Source organism: Neopelma chrysocephalum, unplaced genomic scaffold (genome assembly GCF_003984885.1).
Source record: "Neopelma chrysocephalum unplaced genomic scaffold, ASM398488v2 Primary Assembly neopelma1_100, whole genome shotgun sequence".
Taxonomy (NCBI): domain Eukaryota; kingdom Metazoa; phylum Chordata; class Aves; order Passeriformes; family Pipridae; genus Neopelma; species Neopelma chrysocephalum.
In genome coordinates, this window is record NW_020897763.1 from 3,126,052 (window position 1) to 3,136,486 (window position 10,435).

At 62.7% G+C, this 10,435-nt stretch overlaps 1 protein-coding gene across 6 annotated transcripts in view; it reads right to left on the reverse strand.

The window, feature by feature from the left end:
- Positions 1-5,147, reverse strand: part of ATP2B4 (ATPase plasma membrane Ca2+ transporting 4) — a 28,992-nt gene extending 23,845 nt beyond the window's left edge. For all 6 annotated transcript variants that reach the window (XM_027695144.1, XM_027695143.1, XM_027695147.1 and 3 more), the window contains exons 1-2: positions 4,715-5,147; positions 853-1,050 (exon numbers count right to left, since the gene is read on the reverse strand). In XM_027695144.1, coding sequence (XP_027550945.1) covers positions 853-1,050; positions 4,715-4,910 — 394 coding nt within the window. In that variant the 5' untranslated portion in view covers positions 4,911-5,147. The remainder of the gene's footprint in view (positions 1-852; positions 1,051-4,714) is intronic.
- Between the last annotated feature and the right edge of the window lie 5,288 nt (positions 5,148-10,435).

Here is a 10,435-nt window from a genome sequence, read left to right on the forward strand (position 1 = left end):
CTCACTTGCACAACTAGACACTCACTTGCACAACTAGACACTCACTTGCACACCCAGACACTTATTGCACAACCAACGCCCGCCTAGAGTTACGCCAAGCCTGGAAAACAGTTACTCCTCCCTCCTCCTCCCTGAGCTGCCTGGGCTTCCCCTGCTCTCAGGAGAGGGTTTTTACATCCCTCGAGGAATTTTGTTGGGTTTGCTTTTTTATTTCCCCCCCCCTCCTCTTTTATCACTTTTCCTTTTTGGCAGAAGTTGGGCTGAGCTGGGACAACTGGCTTCTATTTCCAGCTGCAGCAGCACCCAGCCCTCCCTGCGCTGCGTGACCCTCGAGTGAGTCACATCTCCCTGTGTCTCACATCTCCCTGCATCTCCAGAGCCCTGGGCCTGCTCGACTCCTCCGACAACACCGAGATCCAGGGCCAGGAGGAGAAACCCGCCCAGCACAGTCCTCAGCCACCCATGGGGTGTCACAGCACCCCCTGGGCAGGGGGACATACCAGGGGACAGATGGCCTTGTCCCTCCCTCCCCAAAGCAAAAAAGAAGCCCTGTGGGATGTGGGAAGCCACTGGATCAGATCGACCCATTGGATTTGGAGCATCTTTTGGGAAGCAGCAAGGAGCAGCTCTGAGCCCGTGGTGCCCAGACATCAGTGCAGGTCCCTGGGGGGGCCCACACCAAAGACCCCAAGGATGGGGAGATGCCACCACCTAAAAAGGGTGAGCAGATGTAGCTCCATCTGCACGACCTTCCAGAGGCATCACCTGTCCCAAATCCCTGCTCCCACAGGGCTGGGCACGGCGGCTCCCGGGAGTCCCCCACCAATCCACAGGGACCCCCGGGGCACTCACGTTCATTGTCCCCACCCGGGGGGTGGTAGAAGGACAGGCCCAAGGAGATTATGGCTGCGATTTCCAAGATGATCAGCGTGACGTCCTGGAGTGCCTCCCACACTAACTGCAGGAACGTCTTGGCCTTTTTGGGAGGAATGAAGTTCTGGCCGAAGACCTGCCGCCTCTTCTCCAGGTCGGTCGGGTTCCCGGACAGGCCTGGAGGGGGAGAGACAGGGATGAGGGCAAACCCCACGGCTGCCCCACAGCCCCAGTGCCAGCATGGGGGAGGCATGAGGTGCCAGCAGCAGGGAGCCAAGGCAGGGCTTTGCCCCTGTCACCCACGGGGGCCGGGGCGAGCACACCCAGCCACCCTCCCAGTGCTGCAGCCTCAAGTGCCAGCCGATGCCAGTTGGCACTGGCCAGCTTGTTTACATGCTGCATCAAATTAGCCGTAAATCTGGCACCGGGAGCCGCCGGAGCCACCTGATCCCCGTGTCCTGCCAGCTCCGAGGAGCGGCGGCTGCGGGGAGCGAGCGGGCACAGCAGGAGCGTCTCCGAGCTCAGCTCAGCCCCACGGCCACGCCACGGCCACGGCCAAGCTGGTCCTGCCTGCAGCTGGTGCAGGAGACACGGGCTGGTCCTGCTGGAATGGGGTGGTGGGAGAGAGGGAAGGAGCAGGACAGCCCCGAGCTGGGATGCTGCTCCCCACGGCTGGGAGCAACCCCTGGGAGAGGGGGGGAGCAGATGGGGGCAAAAGGGGAGGAAGTGGGGAGCAAAAGGGGATCTTGAGCCCCTTCAGAGCCCTCCCACCCAGGCCACGAGCCAGTGGTGGGAGACACAACGTGCCCTGGCCGCCCCCCAGTACAGCCACTAAGAGCCAATGGGGTCCCAGGCGAGAGCAGCCCCCCCGCCCAGCACCACCTTAACCGAGCCCCCCATTTCTCCTCCACCTTAAGATGGCCCGTGGGGTTGCTGCCAGCTCCCGGGATGCACCGGGAAGCGGCGTAAGTGGCCCCGGACACATCCCGGTGCCTGGAGCAGCCTGGCAGCGATGCCCCCCCCGGGGGGACCCTTGCACTCAGGGGACACCTCCCCGCCAGCTCCGTGTCATTCCAGGGGACACCCCCCTGCCAAGTCCGTGTCATCCCAGGGGACACCCTCCCTGCCAGCTCCGTGTCATTCCAACCAGGAGGAAGCAGCAGGACACGAATCCCGTTCCCACACCCCCCCCTGCACCCCCCCTTTGCGCTGCGACTCCACCCCAGCTGCAGGGAGGGGACGCGCTGGCAGAGCGGCCCCGGCGTCCCCACCCAGCCCTGACGAGGCAGCAGGATCCTGGGATCTCCCGGCCTCAATTCCCGCCCAGCGTCTCCGGCGGAACGGTTGGAAAATGTGGCTAAACTGCCGCGCAGCCAGGGCCGTGCCACGGGCACGCACGTGCTCCTCCACGAGCACACGGGAGCTTTGGCAGATTTTGGCTCCTCCAAAGCACATTCCACCCATGGGCGTGACCCCAGGGCTGCCCCCCCACCCTCCTGGGGGTCAATGTCTGTGCTGGCACAGGGAAGGTGGCAAAGAGCAGCAGCCACGGGCATGTGCCACCGCTCTGGGGGTATCAGCAAATCCCCCTGCGGGGCCTGAGGGTCCAGTTATTGGGTGTTGAGTTGGGAATTTTGGGTAGAGGCCACAAGCGACAGCAGAGAACAAACCCCCATGTGGTCACCAGTCCCTGACTATCCCAGGAAAGCTGCTGCTGGGTGGCAAAGCCTCGGCACAAGGAGCCCCCACGCAGGATGCTCACCCTGGATCGGGAAGGAGGCGGCAGCCCCAGGAGCTGCTCCTGCCAGCGGGTGAGTCAGGGCACTGTGTGCTGGCACTGGGCACCCAGGGGACACCCGGGATGCTCCACGGGTGACTCACTGAGCCACCGCCCCGCTGGGGGACAGGGGGATGTGGAGGTGGAAAAGCCAGTGCCTGGCAGAGAGACACCCCACTCCATCCCAAAGCCCCTCCGGGAGCAGCCCCGAGGGATTGGGGTCCACTGACAGCTCTTGGGGGGAGAGCCAGAGACCCAGCAGATCCCAGCAGATCCCCATCCTGACACTGGGGAGACCCTCACTGCACAAACAGCCACGTGTGGGGGTCCCACCCTATGAGGATGAACAACCCAAGGGCCTCTCGAGGTGCAGGCGGGCTCTGGGGGGACCACGGTCACCGTCTGCCCCACGGGGACGGTGCCAGGCTGGAGTGGGCACTGCCAGCAGCATGGAGAGTGGCACTGAGGGGCAGGAGTCACACAGATCCAGGTGGGATCAAACCGCTCCAGACACTGCCCAGCACAGGCTGAGGGATGCAGAGGGGCAGGGGGGCAGGGGGGACACCCCGGGCAGGCTCTGCTGTGCCAGCAGCTTCCTCTGGTGACACACAGAGAGAGGACATGGCCCTGCGCTCCCTGCCCAGAGCTCTGTGTCAGTGGGGTGAGGAGCAGAGGGATAATGAACACGAGGATGGGCACAAACATCCACACAGGGAGCTGGGACATGCACCCAGTGTGCCCCCTCTGATGGGATCAGACAGAGCTGCCTCAGGCTTTCATTCTTCCCAAATATCCCAGCTTGTTGGAAATAACCTTTCTGTGCTCTCTGGGCTCAACAGGACGGGGTTTGGGACAGGCAGCAAAGCTCAGCTGCAGAGCAAGAGGGTGAGGGAGGGATGTGCTGGGGGCACGAGATCCAGCACTGACAACACCCAGGATGGAAGGGCAGCCCTTCCCCTCCCAACAAAGAGCCTTTGGGGTCTGCTTCCCCCCCCCCCCTCCTCCCGCGTCCAAAGGAGTGTGTTCCCACTTTGGCAGGACCAAACACATTGTTTTGTGACCTGGACTTGGTATTTCCACCGGGACTCCCCCCCCTTCTCTAATGACATCCCGATATTGTCTCCCCTTCCCGGTCCCACTCACAGCTGGAAACACACTAATCCCCACCTTTAGGCACTAAGAATAACCCACAAGTTTTCAGAGCTGAGGCACAGCCACGTCCCCCACCCCACAGCCACCAAGGGGCCACATCCTGCTCCCGGTTCCAGGTAAACCCTGGGTGCTGTAATCGGGGGGTCTCTCACCCTGGTACCCCTTTAATGCCAGGGAAGGGGTCCATCACCACCCAAAGGCACCCACAGCTCCCCAGTGCCAGCAGCCTCACTGATAAGGGGGACCCCAAAAGCCAGCCCAGCCCGTGGGAAGGAGAGGTGACATCCTGATATCCTTCCACAAAGCCTCCCAGAGGTGACCTGGCACCCACAGGCATCACTGCCACCACCACTCCAAACTGTGATGCCCAGAGGCACCAACCAGCTTTTCCCTCGCGATCCCCTCAGATCAGGGGTGACCTGGGTGCCTCTCCCCATCCCCCTGGGGGATGTGCTGCCCATCCCTCGTCTGAGATGCTTTAAACAGCTCCAGCCACCTCCCCAGCACCATCCAACCTTTACACTCTCCCTCTCACCCCCCCCAGCCCTGCCACTGGCTCTGTAAATTATTAAATGGGAAAGGCTGGCACAGAGCAGCGACCGGGCTCTGGCTGTGAGCCCCCCGTGCCCCTCTGATAGCCCTGAGCTCATCCTGCCTCCGCTCCATCCTCCCAGGGGACATGGGGCTCTGGGCTACGCCCCGGGGGAACCCCCTGACACGATGCTTCTCTTTCTTCTCCCTCCTTTTCTGCCTCAAATGACCATTTTACGAGACGCGGGGAGCGTCTCCCGCGATGGACAGCGGGCATGACGGCGCCAGCTGAGCTTGGCCATGGGACACACCTCGGAGCCACCACCCTCCAGCCCAGAGGTGACAACCCCACCTGGCAAGGCCAACGGGGCGGCCACTCACCTTCGACGGGCGACGTCTTGAGCCTCTTGCAGACGTTCTGCACGCCGCCGTAGGTGTCGTTGAGCCGGGCCACCGCCTCGGCGCTCCGCAGCTCCATGAGGTTCCTGAGCTCCACCATGGAGCACCCGAAGTCCCCCTCATGGTTGCCTTCGGCCACCGAGTTCCCGGGGTGGTGGTCGGCCACGTTGTTCGTCATGGTGCCGGTGACGCCGGCGCGCGGCTCCCTCGAGGGTCCGGCGGGGAAGGGGGGGGGGGCCACGCTCCGTGCGGCCCCTTCCCTGGGGGGGGGAGCAGGTGCCTCTAACCGAGCCCAACTTCTCCGGATAGAGGTGTAAACAGGATGTGCATGTTACCGCGGAGGCGACCTTAGCAACGACCAGCGTGCATCTCCTGCAGAAGGAGGAGGGCTCCCTGGATACCACAGCAACTGGAGCTGCGAAAACAAGGGGATGGGGGGAAACAGAAACACCGGCGTGAAGGAGGCCCGAGGACCAGTGTGTGGCACCCCGGGCTGGGCACCTGCCAGGGGTAACGCGGTTTCGGCATGATTTTGACCCAAAAGCCCGGGGGGTGAGGAGCTGGCCCGGGAGGGAGCTGGCCCGGGAGGGAGCTGGCAGGCTCGGCGCGGACACGCCGCGGGGAAAACCGATGGCAGGAAGGGAGCCCAGGTGGTTCTTCACTCAAACCCAGCTGCCCGGCCCAGAAAAATGTCCCATTCACTCTGGGTTAAAAATACACCTCGGCAGCGGAAAACAGCTGCTTCCTGCGCGGGTCAGAGAGCCGCCCTCCGCCCTGCCAGCAGGTAAAGGAGCATCCCACACCCGTGGAGAGGGGCTCGCTGCACCCAGCAGGCTTGGAACCAGCTGAGAGACACCACAGGGACCAGGGAAGCCACTAAAATCTGTGAGTTCCTCTATAACAGAGGCTTTTCCACCAATGACCCTTTCAGAGAAGCCCTCAAAGGCAGCGAGTGGCTCTTGGCCTCGGCTCTCAGCACCTGCCAGCCAGGTTACAACCCCCCAGCCCTGCCAGAGAGGACAGGGGAGTCCCAAAAATGCCTGAACCAAGCGCTGTGGCCAGGCAGACACAGGATCCAGCGGCTCCCACGTTCCCCAGGGATCTGGGGTCCCCCGCTGGCATTCCAGACAGAGAGGATGGGTGTTAGGGACAAACAGGGACATGGAGGGAGCAGACAGAACAGCACAGGCCAGAGGGGAAAAGTGTTGTTTGTCACCCAGGGTGCCCTCCAGCTCTGTACCCAAGCTCCAATGCCAGCAGCGATGCTCCCGGCGCTCCAGAGGCAAAGAGCCTGCAAGGGAGGCTCTTATGCAGAGAAAATGAAGTCTTTCCTAGAGCAATATAAATGAATAACAAAAGGAACGGCCACTACAGCAGCAGCAGCAGCCTGAGACAGGGTCAGGAGGTGGCAGAGCAAGCGAACAGGGAAGACAAGGAGCCAGACAAGAACGGGAGGGAGGTGGAAGGACATCTATCCCTGCTTCCCAGGGACACACGGGATGCACCAGCCCTCACAAACCCCACAGGCAGGCACCACACCACCCTGGGGCTGTCCCAGCTCACCCCACAGCTCGGGACCCCAACTGCAGTCACACCAGAGCCCAGAGAGCAAACCCCTCCCTGCCTGGCCCCCGGGAGCAGCTCTGGGCATTATCAGGACAGAACAGGCACCAACTGAACCCCAGGGACACCAGCAATGCCATCACACAGGAGGGTCCTGTCCCCCAGCTGCAGGCACTGAAGGGATTGGGAGCACAAGGAGCTCAGGGATGGGGAGCACTGCGGCTCCCGGGACACCCAAACCTGCACCCTTGGGGCAGAGCATTGCTGCTGCCCCATAGAGCAGAGATCAACTCCAGCATTCCCACCCCAGCATCCCTGCCCATTCCCAGCCCGGTTACCCCCCAGCTCCTCGTGGAGCTGAGCTCATCCATCATTTAAAGGCGTGCTGGCTCCCAGCAGCGGGAAGCAGGAGGTGGCAGGCCCAATTAAGCAGACTCCTGCTGATTAAGAGAAAAAAAGATAATTCCCTCACCCCAACACGCTAATTTTTTCCTCTTTCGTAGCAACCAACGTTGTCTGAGGAGAGCTCAGAGGTTAAGAGAAAGACAGTTAATTAATCCTGTAACGGCCTAGTCCATAATTACCCCTGGAGGAGCTCATGGCACCATCAGCACCAGCCCGTGTCCCACCCACGGCTCCAGCCCCGGGACTGACTCTGCCCCTCAGGAAAGGAGGGGCTGTGGTGGGGGACAGACTCCTGTGTCTGCTCTCAGCACCCTCCTCCAGCCCATCTGGGGTCACAGACCCATTCCTGGCCTGTCTCTGCCCCATCCCACCAGTCCAGCACAGGCTCCCGCGTTCCTTGGCCAAACTGGGAAGGATCGGTCCAGAGAGCTGCACTCAGGCTTCCCTAAGAGCCATCATCCTAACGAGCTCCTAATGACTCCAGCAGCGTTCAGCAGGCTGCCCTTCACTCCAATAATTCACTTCCAGAGCCCCCAGGCACTGGAGAGGAACAAGTGCTCCCCGAGGGCCTCCTTGGGAAGAAAACAAGGAGCGGGAGCCCCAGCGCCCTGTGCGAACACGGGACCACCCCCGGAGCTGTGTCAGCTCCCAGACGACATCCCTGGGCAGGACAAGGGCTGCTGTGGAGTTTGGGATGAGGGACACGGACTGTCTGGAGCCACGGGCCGGGGGTGTGGGCTGGGGGAGGCGCGAGCTCCGGGCAGGAGGGAGCGGCTGGCGAGGAGCGGCGGAGCCGGAGCCGATGCCGTGCTGCAGGCGAACCTGCCCGGAATAATAAACGGCTGCACGACACCTCCGTCCTGGCAGGGAGAGCAGCCACGGCCAGAGCCAGCACCAGAGCATCCCCCCTGCCCACCCCGGCCCCTGGCACAGCGAAAGGGACCTGCTGGCACAGGGAAAGGGACCCGCTGGCTTTTAAGCGGGGGAAGAGGAAAGTGCTCAGAGAGGGACAAGGATAATTGAATCAGCTGGACGTGTCACACGTGATGCCTTCGGCCAAGCCAAGAGTGGCCTCGCTGTGACATCGATGGCACCAGGAGCTGGCACATGCCAGCAGGAGCCATCACTGGGTCCCTGGACAAGGCCATGGATCCTCCCAGCTCAGCACATCGGAGCAGACCCCAGCACTGCTCCGTCCTCCCTGAAGATGACCAGAGATGGAGCAAGCCCTGACCAAGCTCAGCTGGTTTTTTCCTTTATCCACGAAGGAGGATGAAATCCCTGCCCCAGCTCAGCTCCCCTCCAGCCTGAACATCTCCCACCATCCAGGGCAGAAAGCACCGTGCTGAGGAAGAGCAAGAGCAGCCACCACATCCCCCTGCCCAGAGCCACGAACTCTGGCTTGGACAAGCAGGATCAGGTCCATGAGCAAACCTCAGGTCACGTGGATCACCATGGATCACCTTCCCCAAGGACCTGCCCCCTGCCACCAGCACCCCAGCCCCACACACTGCCCCTCAGCAGCACCCACTGAGGTTCATCTCCTCTCCCACTTTGGGAACGGGGTGTTGGAAACACTTGGCTGCTGTAGGTTGCCATGGCAAACTCAATGTAAAGCTGTCAGGGATGCTGTTTATGTTGCCAAGTGGGGATGGAAAGAAAAAAAAAACCTCAACTCCCCCAAAATTACCCTTCTTGGCTTGGGTTTAAGATTTTTCTCTTTGGGAATTGAAAAGCTGAGCTGCATCCCCAGTGGAGTGAGAGAGGCTGCACTGAGCCCCAGAGCACAGAGCATGGACAGACCCACCCTCCAGATGGACACGTGGGTTCCAAAAGCCAAACCAGCCAATTAAAGCAGAAAAACGGGCCTAAAGCACCTTTCCCTGCCTGCTCTCTGGGATATGTCCCAGGAGAAACTGCACAGCTCTCCTGGCTCACCTTCCCACCTCGTGGACCCCACCAGCACTCAGCACCCACCCGTGGGCTGCTGGGAGCCACAGTCCCACATGGGAAAAAGGCTGGAAGGCAAAAAGCTGCTGGAATGGCTGCATTTGCTGAGAGCATCACTGGGAGAGACAGGTCAGGTGCTGTCATCAGTGGGAGGTGTTTGGGGAGGGGAAGAGACCCCGGCTGCAGCGGGGAGGGACACACCAGGGGACGTGGGGGGATCCCTGCACTGGGGGGTCTGCTCTGGCACCTCTGCCCAGCACACCTGCGGGGTTCCAACAGGTGAAACCCTTGGACACGCTGCTCTCAAAGGTGTGGGGGGCACGGAGAGGGCACGAGGAGGGCACGGGGAGGGCATGACCCCCACCCTGGTGCCCGCTGGGGCTGAGTCAGGTCCAGTTCCCACAGTGGAGGGACATGGACACGTGGAGCAGACGGTCAGACCACGGCAACACCAACTCCTGGGGGATTTTGAGGGCCCCCCACCTCCCACCTGGTGCCGCAGCAGAGCCCCCACCTCTCCCCGGGAAACAGGGGGGCCCCAGCACCCCAGGGGCCGGGGCAGGGCCCCTCCCCTGCACACTCACCAAATCGCAATGTGCAGATGGCAGCCTCTCCTCACTGCCTGTTCCCAGCAACACCCCTGGCAAGGGAAGCCTTCCCTCCTTAACCCTTCCCACGCCGGGCGCCCCAGGAGGGCACCCAGAGGTGACACCGGGGTGTTGTCACCTCCTCTGGTGGCAGGAGCCAGCACAGTGACTCACCGTGACAAACCACATGACCTGCAGGGGCAGGGCTGGCTCCAGGGGCACAGGGGCCACCCCAGGCAGGATTGTCACCCTCGGGACCAAGGGTTTCCCCGGCAGCCACCAAGGGAGGAGGCGCAGGATCGCAGAGGTCAGAGAGGGCAGCGAAGGTCACGGCGCCGGAAACTGGTCCTGCAGCCCAACAGCCCCATGGCAAAGGCACAGGGGGGACCAGGCCAGGCCCAAACACCCCGGACAGACCCCTGCAGGCACCAGCTCCACTCACGGCCCCCTGAGACAGCACAAGGCAGCGTGGGAGCAGGAGATGTCTCCCCTTCCCCAGCCACGCCGGTGTCGCCCCTCCCTGCTCCTTCCCCGGGGCTCTGGGTGCCAAAACCAGGCACGGTCCCCGCTCAGGGCTCCCCGGGGCAGCACCTGTGGCACCCACAGGACGTTCCCTCCTCCTCCTCCCACCGCAGTATCCGCTTCCTCCGCCGGAGCGCGCCCGCCACGGGAGGGGACGGTGGCACTTCCCTCCCCAGCGGGGCCACCCCAGCACCCGACAGCGGGAAACCCCCCAGCGACACCCGCCCCACACGTGGGACACGTGGGGAAACACGAGAGCCAAACGCCTGGGACGGGGCGCTGCAATAACTGCAAGAACCCCTCGTTTTTCACTTGCAGTGCTGAGAGGGAAGAAGCTCCCGGCCTTCATCCTGCAAGAGTGGGGGGACTGATGTGGCACCGCAGCTGGAAAAGGGCCAGCAAAACGCCCAGGAAGTGCTGGGGCCGCGCAGAGCTCGGAGGCAGCGATGCCGTGCCAGGGAAACCGAGCCACGGAGCAGCGCCTTGGTCTGCGAGCACAGGGCTGATGCTGCAGCCCAGGAGCGCCAACCCCAGCGGAAATCTGTGGTGAGACCAGAAGGAGCTCCAGGCTTCTCCTACGCCAGCCCACCAGCAGCCCCCCCAGGGCCGGCAGCATCTCCTCCTCCCGCATCCCCGCGGTTCCCACCGGCGCAGCGGCGGCTCCGAGTTAAAATTC